Source organism: Castanea sativa, chromosome 4 (assembly GCF_040712315.1).
Source record: "Castanea sativa cultivar Marrone di Chiusa Pesio chromosome 4, ASM4071231v1".
NCBI lineage: Eukaryota > Viridiplantae > Streptophyta > Magnoliopsida > Fagales > Fagaceae > Castanea > Castanea sativa.
In genome coordinates, this window is record NC_134016.1 from 588,202 (window position 1) to 607,290 (window position 19,089).

Sequence of the window (19,089 nt, forward strand, 5' to 3'; positions counted from 1 at the left end):
TAATGAGAGAGAGAGAGAGAGAGCTGGGTAAAAATTAAAGAGAAAGACTGTTGTTTTTGTTTTTAATTGATTGGAAAGAGGGTGTTTTTGGTTTTTTAACTTTGTGCCATTTAAACAAAATCTACATGCAAGTCATGTGCTATAAACTTACCTCCAATATAACAGTAAAATTAACATTTGGGGTGTAAAGTATAACAAAAGTTATAATTTAGAGTGTAAAATGTGCATTCAAATAGTTTATGGTGCAGTGTAATTTTAGATATAGTTTAGAGTCGTGAAATTTTATGAGGCTCAAGATTCATGTTTGTGGAGACAAAATGTTCTACTTGAGCATAAAATGTTCTACCTGAGCAGGATGGACATGCCTTGTTTTCCTATGTAATAGATAGTAACAGATTTAGTACATGCATGAAGAGGACAAGGACTAGAGCTAGCTGATCCAATATTACTAGTCCACCCAATTAATCTTTTGGCTGCACCTAGACGTATGACTATACAGGTAATTCAGCGATGAAAGAAATTCTGACTTACCTTTTTTGTATTGTATAGGTATGCCATGTACCTTTTCCTCAAAAAAAAGAAAAAAAGAAAGAGGTATACCATGTACCTTTTTGTATTAATCTTTTGGCTACATGTACCTTTTTTCTTGTTATTTAATGAGAATACTGAATATAATAATGACATCCTTCCTTTATTATTATTATTATTATTAGTATTAGTATTTTTTGAAATAGTAATAATATGCTCTTAACCTTGTAGTTATAGTCACAATCGCAGCTTGAACTTCTTTCCTCCTAAACCTCCAAACAATTCATATATAAGGAGGTATCAATTCAGTTGCAAGGCTTTTGACTTCCTTTTGTATGAATAGTAGGTTTTACTAATTAAATTTATGATGTGATATATTATCCATACAAGATGATATCGAAATATTATATAATTTTTCATCGGGGTGGCATATGGCTCACAAAATTAAACACTTAGCATTAATACCAAGTTAATGTAACAAATAGTTCTCAAAAGAAGAAGAAGAAGAAGAGGTTAATGTAACAAAGAGAACAGATTAAGGAGACTGATTTTGGTAAAAAAAAGTTGCAAATAAAAAATCAATTGAAATAAAGGGTATTGTTCTTTGTTGGCTCATATAAAATGGCACAAACTTTTTTTTTTCTTTTTAATAAGTTCATTCCCATTATAATATTTAATTAATTTTTTTAAAAAAATATTAATAACATGATAAAATTTGAATAACTTAATTAATGAATTAGTAAATTATGGGAGCCAAGTGATTTAATAAATGAACTGTGGTGAGATGGGTGGGTTAGAAAGGATCATAGGACAAAGTTTTTTATTTTTTTTAAACTAGTTTGAAGAAACACCATTTCAATTTCTTTTTATATAAATGTTTAAATTTCAAATTTTTGTGACTTTAAATGATGCATGAAAATACATCTATGGATTGAATAATAATTAAAATTCGTTTTAAATTAAATTTGATAAGTATGTTAAGAATATAAAAAACATAAAATTCAGCCATTAAATTTTTAAAATATATAGTCTTATTAATTTTTTAACAAGAGGTTGAAGGTTTTCTATAACACCTTGTCCGGTTACATAAATGGCTTACCCTTATCCACGTGGTCTAAAACTATCATATCATAAGAGCTGTGAGCTGCCTCACCTCAACTTGCTACATTCTGTTGCAGCAAAAACCTTAAACCTCTGTTCTCACTACTCTGCTTCTGAGGGGGGTGTAGCTATAGGCTATAGCTAAGGGCTTTTACCTGAACAAACTAACCGTAACTAACTTGAGCTTCATTTCCAGGAAAACAAAAAAAGGATACCCAGGTAAGTTACTCAAAACAATAACAGTGTATGCTTGTTTTAAGACTTATTTATATGCTGCTCAAGTGTTTGCTTTAATGTCGAAATGAATGGAATCCCCCCACCCTTTTATTTTTTTTAAAACTTTCGATACTCTTTTGAATTGCAACAACTTTTGAACTCTTATTTCTGCTTTGGGTCATTCTCATATTTTTGTTTCTGCTAGTTACTCACTCTAAACTATTATGCTAATTATGAACCAGTTGTGTGTAGAAATGGCACTACAACATGCCATAAGGCTACCATTGTCATATCTATTCTCACCTCTCAAAGAGAACATGTTCAGACTTCCCAATTCACTGGCTGGTATGAGTCCTGAAACTGAAGAAAAACGATCCAACAGTTACTTGTCTTCCTCAAGAGTGGAGCTTTTTAGTCCCTCATCAAACTTTCTGAAGTCTCCTTTGCGGGTGTGTTTTCAAGTCATGTTTAAAATCTAAACTTTATTGTACGTTTGAAGTTTTGTTAACATATTGTTACATGGAATCAATTGTTGTCCAAACACAGAGTGGCAGTATCAGAACAAGTAGATTACGAGCGTCTAAAAGTGTAGGAAAACTCAAGTCTAATTACGGAAAGAGAGAGCGAGGGGAAGCATCTAGTGACAGTGATGAGGAGGATGAACCTTCTTCAGGGAAGGTGGATGATCCTCATCTTATGGATGCTGAAGAGAGACGTGAATGGAGGAGGAAGATTAGAGAAGTGATTGATAGGACACCAGATGTTGAGGAGGAGGTTGACCCTTTAGAAAAGAGGAAGAAGATGCAGAAGCTTATGGCTGATTACCCACTTGTTGTGGACGAGGATGATCCTGAGTGGCCTGAAGATTCTGATGGGTGGGGATTCAGCTTGGGTCAGTTCTTTGACAAGATTACCATCAAGAACAACAAGAAAGATGATGATGATAGTTATGATAGTGACAATGAAATAGTCTGGAAAGATGATAATTATATACGTCCGATCAAAGACATACGATCTGTAGAATGGGAAGAGACTGTGTTCAAGGACATCAGTCCTCTAATCATTCTTGTGCATCATCGCTATAAAAGGTCAGTAATTTTATTTTTCTGTTATGTTTCTTTTCCTATATTACCTTACCAACTTTAAATTATTGTGTTTTCAACTTCCTGTTGAGTATACACATGATTGATTTGTCTAAAAGTCAGTGTTTTATTTATTAAGTGTAATGTATCTTTCTTAACTTGGTTTTTGAAGGGTATATTTTACCCACATGAATAGTCATATTATTCACACCATTGACACTTGAGATTTCACAGCCAAAATGATGTCTTTAGAATCTTGTCAAATTTTTGAAAAAAAAAAAGGATGTAGATGAAATTGATGCCTTATAGTTTCTTATGCTGTAAAATCATTTGGCATGAAATAATACTATCTAATACCCCTACTACAGCCATGTTTGAAGGTTCCTCATGGATTTTTACTTCCAGTGTTATAACTACTGCACTGCTTTGACTGTTCTGTTGCAGGGATAAAATAAATAAATAATAATAAAAAAAAAAAGTCAGGAAGTACCTAGCAAGGGGAGAAATTCTACCAAAAATATCTTCCCAATATTTCACCCTCCATGTATTTTTCACAGAAACCTCCCTTCATTCCCCCGTCATTTGCAATCTCTGGGTCTAGTTTTTAACTTTTTATCGATTTGTCAACAACTTTCTAGTATTGGATGTACCTTTAAAGAATTGAATTTGTTTTTCCTTGTAAGTTTCCTTCTTTGTGAGTGTTCATGCTTTGACATTTTCTATGTGGAGCATAAGGTTAGTGGTGGAGTATTAAATGCTTTAATTTTTGTGATGTCTATCAACTTTTGCTGTTAAGCTGGTATACCAAATGCTGAACTTGTATCAGATCAATCGATCGTCGAGTGTTTGAATAGATCAATCTTTTCAAATTAGTCTTTTATATTTCTTCGTTGCTTAGTATTTTCTTCAATGGCAGATTGATTGCTTAAGTTTCTATGATCAATTTCAGTGATCATTATAATTGGATTTAAAATAAGAATTGAGTGAGTTAGTTATCAAAAAAGAAAAAAGAGGAAAGAAGAAGAGTTAAGTGAGCTGTCATTGTTGTTGAGATAAATATCAAATATTTTGGAGGACTAGTGGAACATTTTGATTAATTACTGTGGGTGGTGTGTCTGAAGCTGTCGTACTCTTTTAAAATTAATATCTGAAACTGTATTTTAATACCAGCATTTGTGATACCTTTGCAAGCTATAATACTACTTTTATTTTTCTCAGACCAAAGGAAAATGAAAAAATACGGGACGAATTGGAAAAAGCTGTCCAGATCATATGGAATTGTGGACTACCGTCACCAAGAGTGAGTAAAGCCAATAAATTGCTTCTGTTGACATCCATCCCTATAATCAAAATAATTGTTTCTAATATTTGTAATTGTTATATCAATAGTGTGTTGCGCTTGATGCTGTTGTTGAGGATGGCTTGGTCTCTGCATTACAAGTGTCTGTTTTCCCTGAGATTATCTTCACAAAGGCAGGGAAGATTTTATACCGTGAGAGAGGTGATTTCTAAAATTGAATGATAACCTTCAATTTCTTGCATCCCTGATATATGATTCTAATTCTTTATATGCTTGTTCTTCAGATATTCGAACTGCAGATGAATTTTCAAAAATAATGGCATTCTTTTATTATGGGGCAGCCAAGCCACCCTGTTTAAATGGCCTTGGAGATAGCCAAGAAGCAGTCCCATCTGCTCCCATCAATGGTCAAGTGCGCTGATAGCCCGATATAACAATTGAACTATGTGTGGAAATGATCACTAATGTGCATTTTTCTAGGCTTGCTGAAGAAATATTTTTGATGGGGTTGTTCCACTTACACATTTCTTGATGCATGAAGAATTGAAAATGAGATGTATAGCTTACATTTTCTGGTATGCAGGTAGTTGATACGATGAATAACGTGTTATTTGTTTATTAATACTTATAAAGAAGAAATATTGTATCATACTTTTATTGAATTGCTAGTTTGCTATATCTTGGGCTTGGTAAGAACCAAGGTAGTGTCTGATTTCCCATTTCAGCTTATCAGCCAGAATGAGTATGTAGAAATAATTTTGTGTTTTCCGATAGAAGCTGGATGGTTGATTGTAGTTAAAGTGTGGGAAAATTGAAGCCATTCATGAAATTTCAAGGGTCTGATACTTTATTTTCAGGCATGAATGCTAAGGTACATCGCAATGATAAAAATTATATCAATTTTCTTCTATCATTATAACATTTTATGATATGTATTGTGATTGAAATTGGTACTGACTTTCAATAGCCAAGAAATTACTCGTTGTGAAGTCCACAACAACAAAAGGCTTTGTGATAATGGAAGCGGAATGCAAAGAGCTGATATGGGTTTGAGCCATCCATCTTGCACTCAGCTACACCCACAGTTCATTTACTTGTCTTGCCTCCAAACACAGTTAGGCATTGTCCTGTACTACATGAGAGCCAGAATCCGAATGCATGGTGGTTGAACTTGGTTGGTGGGTTGATGGATTTCCAGTCGGCCTCAGCCAAGCTCTCCAATGAGTTCAATAAGCGAAGGCTCACTTTGCCTTGCATGTCCACTGTGAGATAGCTTTGACCCCCAGAGCATTTATCCATATAATTGCCAAACCTGTCATAGATAAAGGACACAATCTATGTTTTGTTAATATTGTCTTGTCCATGTAATGAGATACGGTCAATTTTGGACCATATATCACATTCATTGTCATGACAAGTCTGTTTATAAGATATTTGTAGTAAAATTGATAGCTTTAACATTTGCCAATCTATAATGTTGTGCAACTCTGGAAAATCTCAACCTTATGATACAGGCTCATGATGATTAGTCTTTTTTAATTAGTCTAAAAGGTAGATTTTCACTATTTTTCTCAAAATGTTCACTATATATATATATATATATATTATTATTATTATTATTATTATTATTAATATCGGCAAATAGTAGGGTAGTGGGAGTTGGGGTTTAAACCGCAAACATCAAGCACCACAGATAGTGCCAATGACTAGTTGATCTAATTGTACTGTCCCCTTGCTAGGGTAAGGAGTCGTCTTTAAGGCATTGCTGTTTAGATGTTAAAATCCAAATAGTTCCATTTTCCTTCTTGTTCATCGATCGAAAATCAAGACAAATCAGGCTTTAGTGTAAAATAATCAACAAAGAAGATGTAGCCCTTGGGACCTTGGACACTAAGGTACTGTCAGAATGGCATGCCATTTCATTCTGTCTTCAATTTATTATACACTTCTATCATTCAAACCCACATAATCAGATTGCAAAGCACCAGCAATAAGAGTGTCATCAAATGCTGTCATGTGAGGGTAAGCTTCACTTGGAGGGCATTCACTTGTGTCACATTTTGAGCACTGGCTGCATAGCCTATCACTCTTCAAATATCGAGCACCATTAACAAAGGCATGAGGCATCACCTGCAGCACAACTAGGCACAAGAAGAGGTAGTCTTTAGCCATGTTTGAACCTTTTCTTGCCTAGTATTTTTCTCAAAGTATGATTCTTAGTTGAGATTCACATGTTTATATGTTCACTTTTTCTTGGTTTCATCCGCATTACTTGTTTCTTTCCAGATGAATGAAATTATTTGTTAATCTTGTATGGTTGGCGTCTTTGTTTTGATTGGATATTTTAGTTTGTACCATTAGATGATAACAACCATGAAGCCCTAACTATTTTTGGTCTTATTAGAAAAGGCATAAACATTCTCATGTTTTTCATTCTTCTATCTTATTTTATTTAGTGATTCTGTAACTTTGATTAAAATCTCAAGACTGAGACCCTAAGAATTTGCTGAATAATACCGAAACTAAACATAATAAACCTTAACAAGTGCAAACAAGATATTAGGCAACTGTGTGTCAATTGTTTTCCTTCATTTGGCAGCATTAGATTTTGTACTAGTCAAACGTACCTAGGTTTAAAATTTGTATCGAAGCTAGTATGAACGGGAATTCAAGTGGTATCTAGAGTTTAAGAATATGATACGGGTAACTCAGGTGGGTTGGCCAAGTGGCTGGGCATTTGGTCTCAAAGTGCTTGTCCCAGGTTCGACTGTGTGTACTCTCCAGTTTGAGTCCGAGTACTTGCATTTTGAAAAAACTCCCTAGGCCAGTGATTTATCCCATTAGAGCTCACTCATCGCGAAAGGTGTCTGGTTGAAAGATTTGAAGATACATTATAGGAAACCAAAAAAAAGAATATAATACAAATAAGGTTGTAAAAGTAGTTAAAGGACAATGTGCTCATCACAACATTTTTTACAAATGCTAAAGTCGTTACTGTGATTGGTGGACACAACTTTTTACATGAACCAACTATTACTTTTTTTACTGCTCACATTTTACCATTGGAAAGGAAATGAGCATTTGTAAAAAGATAGGCAGAAACATCATTTTGGTCTCTACATTTTAAGGTCACAGTTAATTTGATTCCTATATTTTGGTTACAGTCAATTTGGTCTCTATTATTTTTAACTTGTAGTCAATTTGGTTCTTACTATTAACTCAGTAATGGAAAATACATACGTGACATATGTGACAAACAATTTGTACAGTCAGCACAATTAAAACTGATGTGGACGATAAAATAATATTAAAATTTTTTTAATTAATATTTAAAAAAGCCACCTCAATATCATAAAAAAAATCCATATACGAAAATTAGTTTTTTACAGCAAAAATTTTAAAAAATTATTAATTCCTAATTGTAAAAAAGGAGAAAAAATAATTTAAAAAAAAAAAATCTCATTCGTCCTTTTTTGTTTTTTTTCCTTTCAGTTTCTTGGATACCAAACACATCTAAAGTTACTGTTCCCTTCCCAAGCCCACGATCCAGCACCACCACCACCCATCGATCCTTCCTTTCTTTATTTAAAGGGGGAAAAAAACACCAAGCTTGAAAGAAAACCAATTTCCCAGGTTTTCTCAGCCACCAAACAGAGCATCAGAACCAACCCACACTATAGAGATCTCGAAATTATTAAAACAGTTCGAAAGAATTAAACACAAACATAATGTATCATCAACCCCAGAACCCAAGCCACAAGAAAACCCATCCGGAAGGCACAGATCTCAACCGCACCCCACCACCACCAACGATCTATCGATATCACTCGACAAAGAACAACTTTAGATCTTTCTGGGTTTGGGAAATTTCTGGGCTTTGGGTTGCTTGATACGATGGGGGTGGGATTTTGCTCATCAAAAAACAACTCCAAGATCTTCAATTTAGGTTACTGAAGAAAATGTATTGGCGAGCCTGACATTGGTACCAAAATCATGGCTTATAAAAAGAAATTGAAGAAGGAAACCTTACAGCGCTTGAATACTCTGACAGGGATGAAGATAAACTCATTGTTTTGGATTTGAGTTATTTGATTCAGAGGCAAAGAGGGCTTGATTTTGGAGTTTTTTTTGTTATTCATTTTATTTATTTTTGTTATTTAGATTTTTCATTCAAATGCTTTTTTTTTTTATTTAAGGTAAATGATACGTTAATAACATTTTTACAATATTTTCACAATAAATCATAAGTGACAGGTTGTTACTGGTTGTTATTGTTAGGGTAAAAAAGTAATCTTAGTGTTAGGTTCAAATTTGAACTAGTCACAACTAACCACCTATAATTTGTTGTGAAAATATTGTAAAAATGTTGTAGACGTTGCACTTTTTTTTTAATATTATTTTATTGCCACGTCATCTCTAATGTGCCAGCTGAACAAATTGTTGGCCATGTTGGATGGTAGAGACTAAATTGACTACAGAGACTAAATTAACTACAAGTTAAAAATTACAGGGATCAAATTAACTTCTGTCAAAATGTATGGACCAAATTGACTGTGACGCAAAATGTAGGAATCAAATTAGCATTTTCGCCAAAAAGATATTGTGAAAAAAAAAAAGGTGTAGCATTACTGAAAGAAAGTATACATTTAGATAAGATTGGAAAACAAAATAATATTATTCTCATCCATGTTACTTGGGGGAATAAAAAACATGTGGTGCAATTAGAAAGAAAGGAATTGTAAATTCTTAAAATCAATATAACTAAGAAGACAAACCTACTATTTTAGTGAATCGATTCTTACAAAAAAAAAAAAAAAAGTGAATCGATAAATATTTAATTATTTCCACTAAATTAAGTGTACAATTATTATTTTATATTCTTGATTTTGTATTATTTTCTCTGTCTCAATTTGTTTGTCCAGTTTGAAAAGTCAAACTTTTTAAGGGAACATCATTTATTGTCTTGTCTGCCTTATAAAAATGTAAAAGTTTACAAAACTACCCTTAAATAAATTTATCAGTTTTTTTTAAAGAGTTATTCTTAATAAGGCAACTAAAAGGTGTCCCAATTACATTGATTTTTTAAAAATATTTGTTAGTTTCTTTTCAAATAGTTTTGAAAATAAAGTAGGGATATAATAGGAACATTAGTAAACTAATAATTTTTATTTTAAAAATAGGACAATGTTTTGGGTCCCGGGTCCAAGGCCCCTTAGTATAGCTGTGGGCCGTTGCTGCAAACAAGCTTTAGCCACAAGCACATAGTCAATAAGAGACGATGTAGACGAATGCATATAAAGTTTTTAAAAAGAAGATAAAGCGAAAAAAAAAAAGTTTATTTATAATTTTATTCAATTTTTTTTATTAGAGGTGAATTTTGACAAATCTACCATTAAATTACATTTTCTTCTTATATTCTCTATTTTTGCAAAATTTTTAGAAAATTAAATATCAATAGCTATGTCATCAATAAATTGTTTAAATTGTAAATTTTTGTAGTTTAAAATTATGCATAAAATATAAGCTTACAGGTTGTATAGTAAATAAAATCCGATTGACACAAATTTGGCATATGTTTTTTTTTTGAGAAACACACACACATATAGGGGAAAGGCCAAAGGGGGATGAGAATTTGGCATATGTATTAAAAGTGTAAACAACTTGCAATTCAATGGTTAGATTTTCAAAATATATAGAGATGTTTATTTTATTGACTAAGGTTATTGTGAGGTGCCGAGGACCCAGGAGCCCGAGGACCCGAGGAAGGGAAGGCTGACACGTAGCAAGCAAGATGATATAAAGGAATAAGGAAATTTACTTGACGATACCCGAAAATGAGGTGGCATGGACACTGGTGACATAAGGGACATATTGCACATATCTGAATGTGGCAGGATAACCTAGAAGATTGCATTGAATGACTGGCACCAACCTTTCTGGCCGCATTAATGAGAAAATACCAGCTTTGTCCGTTGCATTAATGAAGATATGACCTGAACAGTGTATAACGCAGAGTTAGAGTTTTGTTCTGTTACCAACAGACAGGTGTCGGGGGGAAAAGCTTGATAGATGGCAAGGTGTAAGGTTGAGATGGTAGGAACGAATTATATAAATAGGGGCTGAAAGAGATGGAAATGGGACTTTTGTTGTTGGACCCTCTCTACCAAATATATTGTATAAGGACCTTTGATCAGGAAACTAGCAGGAGGAGTCTTAGCGGGTTTGCGAGTTTTTAGGTCCTTACAGTTATAATTTTAGGCTGCAACTAGTTTTATAGCTAGACTTTGTCCTAAAGTGAAATGACAAAATTTAGTTATAAAATTGATTGTTGTCTAAGAGCACTAGCATTGAGGATATAAAACTTCCCCGGTTGCTATTTTAGTAACCAGCAAGGTAAAAAGTAGCTACATCTGGGGGTGGGTTTTTATTTTCTTTTACCATCCGTGAATAGTTGGTTCTCATATATGAGAACCAACTGTAGCTTAGGATGTAAAAAAAAAAAAAATTTATTAGTAAATACCTCCTCTTACTCTCTCCTCGTCACTTTTATATTGTTGTTATATTATTTTATTGTATTGATTTATATTATTTTATTGTATTGTTTGTGAAAATGAAAATTGTGATGTCAATGAGTTGTAAAATGGGATGGTAAAACAGATAAAATAGGTTTTTAAGGTGTAAGATAGAGACTGGTATGTCTCCCCGGATGCTAGTGCTTTAAGGCAACAACCTTACTCAATAAAATAAACATTACTCAATATTTTAAAAATCTAACAGTTAAATTATGTTTTTAATATACATTTTAAATTTTGTGTCAATTGCATATTATTTATTATATAATATATAAACTTATATTTTATGCATAATTTTAAATTATAAAAACTTACAATTTAAATAAATTATTGATGACATAGCTATTGATATTTAATTTTATAGAAATTTTGTAAACATGAAGGATATAAGAAGAAGATGTAGTCCAATAATAGATTTGTTAAAATTTACTTCTAATAAAAATATATTAAATAAAATTGTAATTTAAAATTACAACTAATTTTATATATAGTTAATCTTTGTCCAATTCACAACCGGCTGATTAAATAATGTCAAAAATGGTCAAAAGTTACAAAATAATGCAAGGCTGAAAATTATTTAAGCAGGTGAACTGGTGAAGTCGTGAAGGCATCAAGACTCAAAAGCCTAAGTGGGCAAGTGGTGTGAAATACCTTAAAAGAAGATCATAAAGTGCAGAGTGTTTGATTGAAATACCTTAAAAGAAGGTACTTCACATGCAATTTTCTTCCACGGATCGTTTTCATTGTCTCTTAATAGTAGAATGTACACGCACCACCTTCTGCTCTATTTCTTGTCGTCCTCAAAGAAATTGCTTGTTGGATGCCTTTACGTGTCTAGACACTAGAAGCAATATTGATGACAAATGACAGAAAACAAGGGATTGTTGGGTCCTAGAAAACAGCAACCAAGATTCCACAAACAGACTGAGTAATGAAAGAGATTATATTACAAAAAAGAATGATAGAGATTTTAATTTTCATGGAAAAAAAAAATGTCATTAATGATGGACTTGAGATGTCAGTAGTGAAGCTAAGATGACTACAAATTTATCTCAGCTCTCAAGATGGCCTAAAGAATTTTTCGAGTTCAATAGCCGAACTCTCCATCACCAAAACTCAACAAAAGGTTATTACAGAGAAGCAAAAAACAATGAAGGTCAAGACTGACATAAGATAATTGGCAGAAATTGATTTTTTTTTTCATCATTATGTTTGGTTAGAATGTATTCTCAAATTTCATTTTGAGATGAATGTTGTATATTTGATCGACCCTCTTGATATTTTTTTTCAACATTTATTTTGAATTTTAATTTTTTATTATTATTCAATTTCAAGTGACTGTCCCCTTAAGAGGAATGAAAGAGGAAAAAAAAATACTTTCCCCTTTATGTTTGGGATAGTTTTCAATTCTTAATTTTATCTTTGAAACCAATTAATTTCCTCCTTTATGTTTTGAAAATAAGCAAATACCCCAAATTAACTTCTTCAGTTAAATACCTTCCCCTAATTCACAAGATAGTTGATAGATAAGATAAATAGTATTTCAAATCTATGGCGTCCACTCTATAATAATTGCTCTTATCATCAGGCTAAAATATCATTTAATTTTTGGTGTAGACAGAGTTTAAACTCCAATTTTTTATTCAACTATAAAAGAATTTACCAATTGAATAAAAAAATAGTCACATAAGATACCACTTGGACCTAGGAGTCCGGTGGTGGTGTTTTATGGAATTGGAATATGATAATTGGCACGAACTAGTCTAGATAGTATTAGTCCAATAGATTTGCTTTTTTTTTTTTTATTTTTTTTTTTTAAACTTAATAGGGATTGTAAGGTGATCACATAAAATAATGCATTTGTCCAATTCATTCACTCTATTTATTTTCTATGAATTGCATCTTTTTCAATCATCTCGATTTAACTCCTAGGATGTTACAGGGAAAATAAAAAGAGAAAGAATAAAGGGAAAAGAATGACAAAGAAAAAAGAGAGAAAGAATGATAAAGGTAAAGAAAAGAGGGAAAAGTAAAAGAGAGATAAGCAAGCATAAAAGAGAGAGAAAGAATGATAAAGATAAAGAAAAGAGGGAAAAGAAAAAGATACAAGCAATCATAACTTTTCCTTCAAAAAGAGAGATGCCTGAATGTCCTTCCTTTATCTTATGTTCACTTCGGAACTTATTTCTCTAAAAGATTCCAAATTATGTTCACCATCCATAATTAGTATGGCCAAGAGCCTAAGTATTTTTTTTATTTTTTATTTTTTAAATATTTACAAGGTACCTACTAATTCCTTTTTCAATTTGAACATAAGACCAACATCTAAATACCCTTAGTTATAGAGGCATTCATGTTAATTATTATTATTATAAAAAGTATATGGTTAGTTTAATATTTTATCTCAAAGAATTTTTTTCTCAATATTTTATTTCTTGAAGTTTTCCTTTCTTTTTAAAGCTATCTTCTCAATATTATGTCCATTCAGTTTTTTCTACATTTTGCCATAAGAGAATGGTGCAATTTGAATTTGCAAAGCGTTTGATCCCTGAGAGATATCTCTCATAGCAACTGTATGTAGATGGCAACTCTCACATAATGCATGAGATCCACATTATGTGAGAGTAACAGTGAAAGGACACTCCTATTATTACTCCATAGTATACAACTATTGTTGAGAGTAGACTCTTTTGAGTGTGTACCGTATTGTAACTTGTAAGTCTTTCAAAAATTTCATTCCCTCTTATTCCTGTTTGTGTGGTGTTCATTACTTTATTATAAAATAAAAAAAATAAAAATAAAAGAGTACTTGTGATTTATTGGCTAGAAAAAGCACACAATCCATTATTCCTTTTTTTTTTTTGGGTAATAAATCTTTACGATTTTTTATTTCTTGAGTCATATTAATAGATGCTTTTAGAGAAATTGTTAATAAACCATAATAGGAAAGTTTTGACACAATTTTCATAAGAAATATTGTTTTATCATTCTTCTAATAAAAAGTTTTTAACAATAATTCTTAAACCAAGGTCCTTAGAGCAGTGGTTAACATTTCTCTTGTTTCTTTTAGCTTCTCTTTAATTGATTTGACAAGCATCTTTAATTTCATAGGCTTAGAAAAAGCACATAATTAATCCACTATATCCACACTACGATGGTAGCCGTTTTCTAGTCTCCCAAAAGTAAAAAATGCAGAGCAAACAAATAATTTGGAAACCAGTAGGCATTCTATGTATCGTACGTAAAAGACACGACATGTGTGCAAGTTGATGTTTGGGTTATCTCCACATATATCTTTGCTCTATTAGTCCCAATCATCACATTCTTCTATTGTTTCCAAATACTTTCAGCTACTTCTGACTTACCAGAATTCAAACACCAAACCAAAGATGGCTGAGACTATCCTCAGTGTTTTTGCTGACGAAATACTAGGCAAGCTGATTTCAGTTGCTACTGAGCAGATCAGCCTTGCTCGGGGTTTCAAGGAGGACCTGACACGGCTTCTTGACTCATTGGAGATGATTCAAGATGTGTTGGCTGATGCAGAGAGAAGGCAAGAGAGTGACTGGTCCGTGAGGCGTTGGCTACAAAGGCTTAAAGATGTTGCTTATGATGCTGATGACGTGCTGGACGAGTTTGCTTACGAGATTCTCCGGCAAAAGGTAGAGATCCGAAACCAAATGAAGAGAAAGGTACGCGATTTCTTTTCATTTTCAAATCCCATTGCATTCCGTATCAAGATGGCAAACAAAGTTAAGATTATTGATGATTCACTAAAAAGGATTAATGATACAGCAAATGGTTTTGGACTTAGTAGAGCCGGATCAGTAAATGATAATCTTGAGATTATCTCAAGTCATCAAGTGACAGACTCCTTTCTTGATCATTTAGGAGTTGTACGAAGGGGAAACCTTGTTTCAAGTATAGTGGACTTGTTGATTAAGGCAACCAATCAACAAGCCTCGGTTATTCCTATAGTTGGAATGGCAGGTTTGGGAAAAACAACTTTAGCAAAATTAGTGTATAATAATAATGAGCTAGTACAGAGACATTTTGATGAAAAAATATGGGTACTTGTCTCGGAGAATTTCGATTATATTAGGATTTTGAGAGGGATTCTTGAGTCCCTCACCCATAATTCAAGTACATTAAAAAATAAGAATGAAATACTTGAATGCCTTAAAATACAGTTGAAAGGTAAAAGATATCTTCTCATACTTGATGATGTATGGAATGAAGATCCTGTGATATGGGACACTTTAATGAGTTGTTTGCTTGCAATTACTTCAAATTTGGGAAATTGCATTATTGTTACAACCCGTAGTGACAACGTGGCAAGAATCATAGAGACACTTCCTCGACATCACTTGAATAAACTACAAGAAGAAGAATGTTGGTCCATAATCAAGAAAAGAGTATCTACAATTCCATTAAATCCAGATTTGGTGGCCATTGGAAGGAAAATTGCTAAAAAATGTGGAGGGATTCCATTAGTAGCAACAGTTTTAGGAGGGACAATGTCACGTAAAAAGGAGAAAAGTAAATGGTTGGCAATTGAAAATAGTGAAGTTTGGAATTCACTACATGATAGCAATGAAATGTTACCAATTTTAAAATTCAGCTTTGATCATCTTCCATCACCATCTCTTAAACAATGTTTTTCATATTGTTCGTGTTTTCCTAAAGATTATGACATTAAAAAAGAAGAATTAATTCAACTTTGGATGGCTGAAGGGTTCCTTCAACCATCTCAAGGAAGTCATTTAGTGATGGAGGATATTGGTAACATGTATTTTGATATCTTGTTGTTGAATTCCTTTTTCCAAGATGTGAAACAGGATAAGCATGGTAATATTATCAGTTGTAAGATGCATGATTTGGTACATGATCTTGCGCTCTCAATTTCAAAATCTGAGACCTTAATTTTGAGGGAGGATTTGGGGAATGATATCAACCATGTAAGACATTTATTCATCCAATTCGATGGAAAAATCATACCAAGAATTCCATTTTCAAAAGGAGTCAAAAAATTGCGCACATTTATTTCAGAAGATGTTGCACTTGGCATTAAGTTCTTAGATTTTAAATGTTTACGTGTTCTGAAATTATATGGGTATACTAAAAAAGAATTGCCAAGTTCAATTGGTCAATTAATACATTTGAGGCTTCTCCACCTCTCAAGTACCTCCATCGAAGCATTGCCAAAGTCCATCACCAAGCTTTACAATTTGCAAACTTTAAGAATTGAATTTTGCGATCTTAAAGAGCTTCCAAAAGACTTGAAGAAATTGATTAACTTGAGACATATTTATGTCAAGAGAACACCTAAAGATATAGGGAAATTGACGTGTCTACAAACATTGCCATTTTTCATTGTGAGTCAAGACACAGGTCATAGGATTGAAGAATTGGGATGCCTAAATCAACTTAGAGGAGAATTACACATCTATTGTGTAGAGCATGTGAGAGATAAAGAAGAAGCCAGAAGAGCAAATTTAGTAGAAAAGGCCAAAATATACAAGTTGGGATATCATTGGAGTGAGAAAAGTGAAGGCAACCACAATAATGATGAAGAGGTGTTGGAAGGTCTTCAACCTCATCGATATTTGAAGAGCTTAGCCATCCAATACTATCAAGGAAAGAAATTCCCACCATGGATGATGACAAGTCAAAATGCTAGGCGTGGTTTTTCGCTATTTGACAATTTGATCGAGATCAAATTAAAGGCCTGCAACAAATGTGAGTTTCTTCCCACACTGGGGCTTCTATCCTCTCTTAGGGATCTTGAAATAATAGAAATGGAGAGCCTAACATGCATAGGTACTGAGTTTTACGGCAACTATAATAATGACGACAACTACGATAATGGCAGTTGCAGAAATGCATTGTTCCCATCGTTGAAAAAGCTTTGTTTGCAGAGCATGCCCAATCTAGTGGAATGGAAGGATGCAACGGAGCCAACAAGGACAACAAGAAAGGTGTTTCCTTGCCTTGAGGAGTTGATCATTCGAGAGTGTAGCCAACTCGCAAGTGCTCCATGTCATTTTAGCCGACGCACAACATCTCTATATAATATTATACCCCTTGAGAAATTAGATATACGCAGAATCTGCAACACGGCATTCGAACAGATTGGTAGCAAGTTTGACTGTATCAGTTCCCTATGTGTTTCTAATATTTCAAAACTTGCTTCTATACCAAAGGAGATTTTGCATCGTTCGATGCATATGGAGATATGGAATTGTGACGATTTGGAGTCCATTTCGTCACATGAGGGTTCACAGGTCAGATACTACCATCTCTATTCGCTCCATATATATGGATGTGAGAAATTGAGTTATTTCCCGGAACTCAATAGCTGTGAGGAGTTGAAAGTAGAGCGTTGTCCTAATCTAAAGTCCTTTTACTCCTTTCCAAGTAAACCAGAAGAAGAATTTTGGAGCCTTCGACGTTTGGAGATATCAGAGTGTGGTGTTGAAGTTCTATCCACTCAGATACAATTTTGTGAGTTTCTTGAAGAATTGATTATAAAGCGATGTCCCAATTTGATATGTATTCCGGATCTACAAAACTTGGGTGGTCTTAAACAATTCAAAATCAGCGATTGTCCTAATTTGGTATCAGCTCCAGAATTGCAGCGGCCTATCAATATAAAAATTAGAAATTGTGGAAAGTTGACTTATCTGCCAAAGGCGTGCTTTTTACGCTTAAAGTATTTGGAGATTGGTCCGTTTTGTGAGGAGCTGGATGCTTTCCCCAGTCTCCTGGATTCCACTGCCTTCCAACACTCGTACGAGTCCCTCCAAATTCTACAATTGTATGGGTGGGCTAAACTCAACTCTCTCCCAGACGAAATTCAATGCTTCACCGCCCTTACAAGACTGGACATATCTGAATTTGAAGGAATGGAAGCTTTGCCTGAGTGGTTGGGCAACCTTTCTTCTCTTCAATACCTGTACCTCTGCAACTGCAACAACCTGATGTATTTGCCTACAGCGCAAGCCATGGGACGTATCGCCAAATTAGAGATTTATTATTGCTCCAAATTAAAGGAAAGATGTGCCAAGGGGAGTGGTGCAGAGTGGTCCAAAATTGCCCATATTCCAAGTATCTGGATCGATGATTATTTTGAGGAAGCTATTTGAAGATAGTACTAATTATCATTGGAGAGATGAGCGGTAAGTGTACTCACTCATACCTCAAATCCTCTGCTCTTCTGTTCTCTGCTACTTCCATTTAAATCGACCCAAGAATTATTTTTTTGCTTGTAATAACCTCCAATTTCTTCCTTTCTTTCTTCAGTTTTTCCAAAATGGGTTGCCTGGATCTGCAGAACTAGAAATGGCAATTTAATTGCCCCAAATTAAAAGAAAGATGTGCAAAGGGGAGCAGCGCAGAGTGGTCCAACATTTCCTACATTCCAAATATCAGAATCGATTATGCATATATCTACAGGTAGCTGTGCAGATTGGTCTAGGACATATCTGAGCTTTTCTCATATTGAATTAACCAACCACAAAATAATCAAAGTCCTTGAATTATCTGATTTATTTATTCCTCTATTCAGAGCTTCATGTGATGACTCACCAAATTAGAGGAGTTGCTTATTTTTTGGCGTTTCCTCTCCTGTCAAAGAAAAGATTGCCCATTTTCCATTAACACAGGAATATTGTGGTAAGTCCGTCTCTTTTATAGATTTCTCTCTTTCTCTATTTTTTTTTCACAACCTAATTCCAAAGAATCTGCTACTTCTTTCTTGTCATATACTCACTTCCCTAGTGTAATTCACAAATTTAACTGAATGATGTGCCTCTAGGGTTATTTGATGGATATTATACAACTGCGTAGTAATTATTTGTTTCTAATACTTAAATTTAACAATTTAAAAAGAGTATGTATGCTTTTAATATGAAAAAAGATATTAAATCACTTGTACATGATTACCATTAGAGTTCTGTTTTAACCAACATTCATGTTTGTTTCCTCTGTTCTCTCTGACAGTTGATTGATAATTGCATAATTCTCTAATAGTAGTATTCCCCGAAAAAAATCTCTAATAGTCTAGCTTTAGAGTTGAAGTTGACAGTTCTAGCATTATATTTCTCTTGAACAGCTCATTGCTAAGAAGTGAACAAAAAGAAGAAGGAAGAAAAAATAAATAATGGGAGGATTATTAGTAGAGGTTAAAAAGGACATTTCAATTAAGGAAATAATAGAGGCTACGATTTTCGACATAACAAAATGAAGAAAAAGAATATATGTGGCTGACCCTAATCTTGTTGAGGATCCT

General features: G+C 33.4%; 2 protein-coding genes across 3 annotated transcripts; both read left to right on the forward strand.

Annotated features, from left to right (window-relative positions):
* The first annotated feature begins 1,684 nt into the window (after positions 1–1,684).
* Positions 1,685–5,136, forward strand: LOC142630566 (thioredoxin-like fold domain-containing protein MRL7L, chloroplastic). Of its 2 annotated transcripts, none has more exons than XM_075804574.1 (6): positions 1,685–1,848; positions 2,088–2,294; positions 2,392–2,933; positions 4,146–4,227; positions 4,317–4,428; positions 4,512–5,136. In XM_075804574.1, the coding sequence occupies exons 2-6, from the start codon at positions 2,100–2,102 to the stop codon at positions 4,646–4,648; spliced, it is 1,068 nt and encodes a 355-aa protein (XP_075660689.1). In that variant the 5' UTR covers positions 1,685–1,848; positions 2,088–2,099; the 3' UTR covers positions 4,649–5,136. The 2 variants fall into 2 exon arrangements, with proteins under 2 accessions (XP_075660689.1, XP_075660690.1); XM_075804575.1 differs by having other exon boundaries at positions 1,690–1,848; positions 2,098–2,294.
* Positions 5,137–14,114: 8,978 nt separating this feature from the next.
* Positions 14,115–17,952, forward strand: LOC142631669 (putative disease resistance protein RGA3). The gene has a single exon (XM_075805900.1). It carries the CDS (start codon positions 14,189–14,191, stop codon positions 17,942–17,944), a length of 3,756 nt encoding a protein of 1,251 aa, XP_075662015.1. The 5' UTR covers positions 14,115–14,188; the 3' UTR covers positions 17,945–17,952.
* The last annotated feature ends 1,137 nt before the right edge of the window (positions 17,953–19,089 follow it).

Bases quoted from the DNA above. Each gene is read 5' to 3' on its own strand.
- LOC142630566 (XM_075804574.1), top strand. From the start codon at position 2,100: ATGGCACTACAACATGCCATAAGGCTACCATTGTCATATCTATTCTCA. The intron at 2,295-2,391 runs GTGTGTTTTCAA...GTCCAAACACAG, and splicing joins TTCTGAAGTCTCCTTTGCGG to AGTGGCAGTATCAGAACAAG. The intron at 2,934-4,145 runs GTCAGTAATTTT...TATTTTTCTCAG, and splicing joins GTGCATCATCGCTATAAAAG to ACCAAAGGAAAATGAAAAAA.
- LOC142631669 (XM_075805900.1), top strand. From the start codon at position 14,189: ATGGCTGAGACTATCCTCAGTGTTTTTGCTGACGAAATACTAGGCAAG.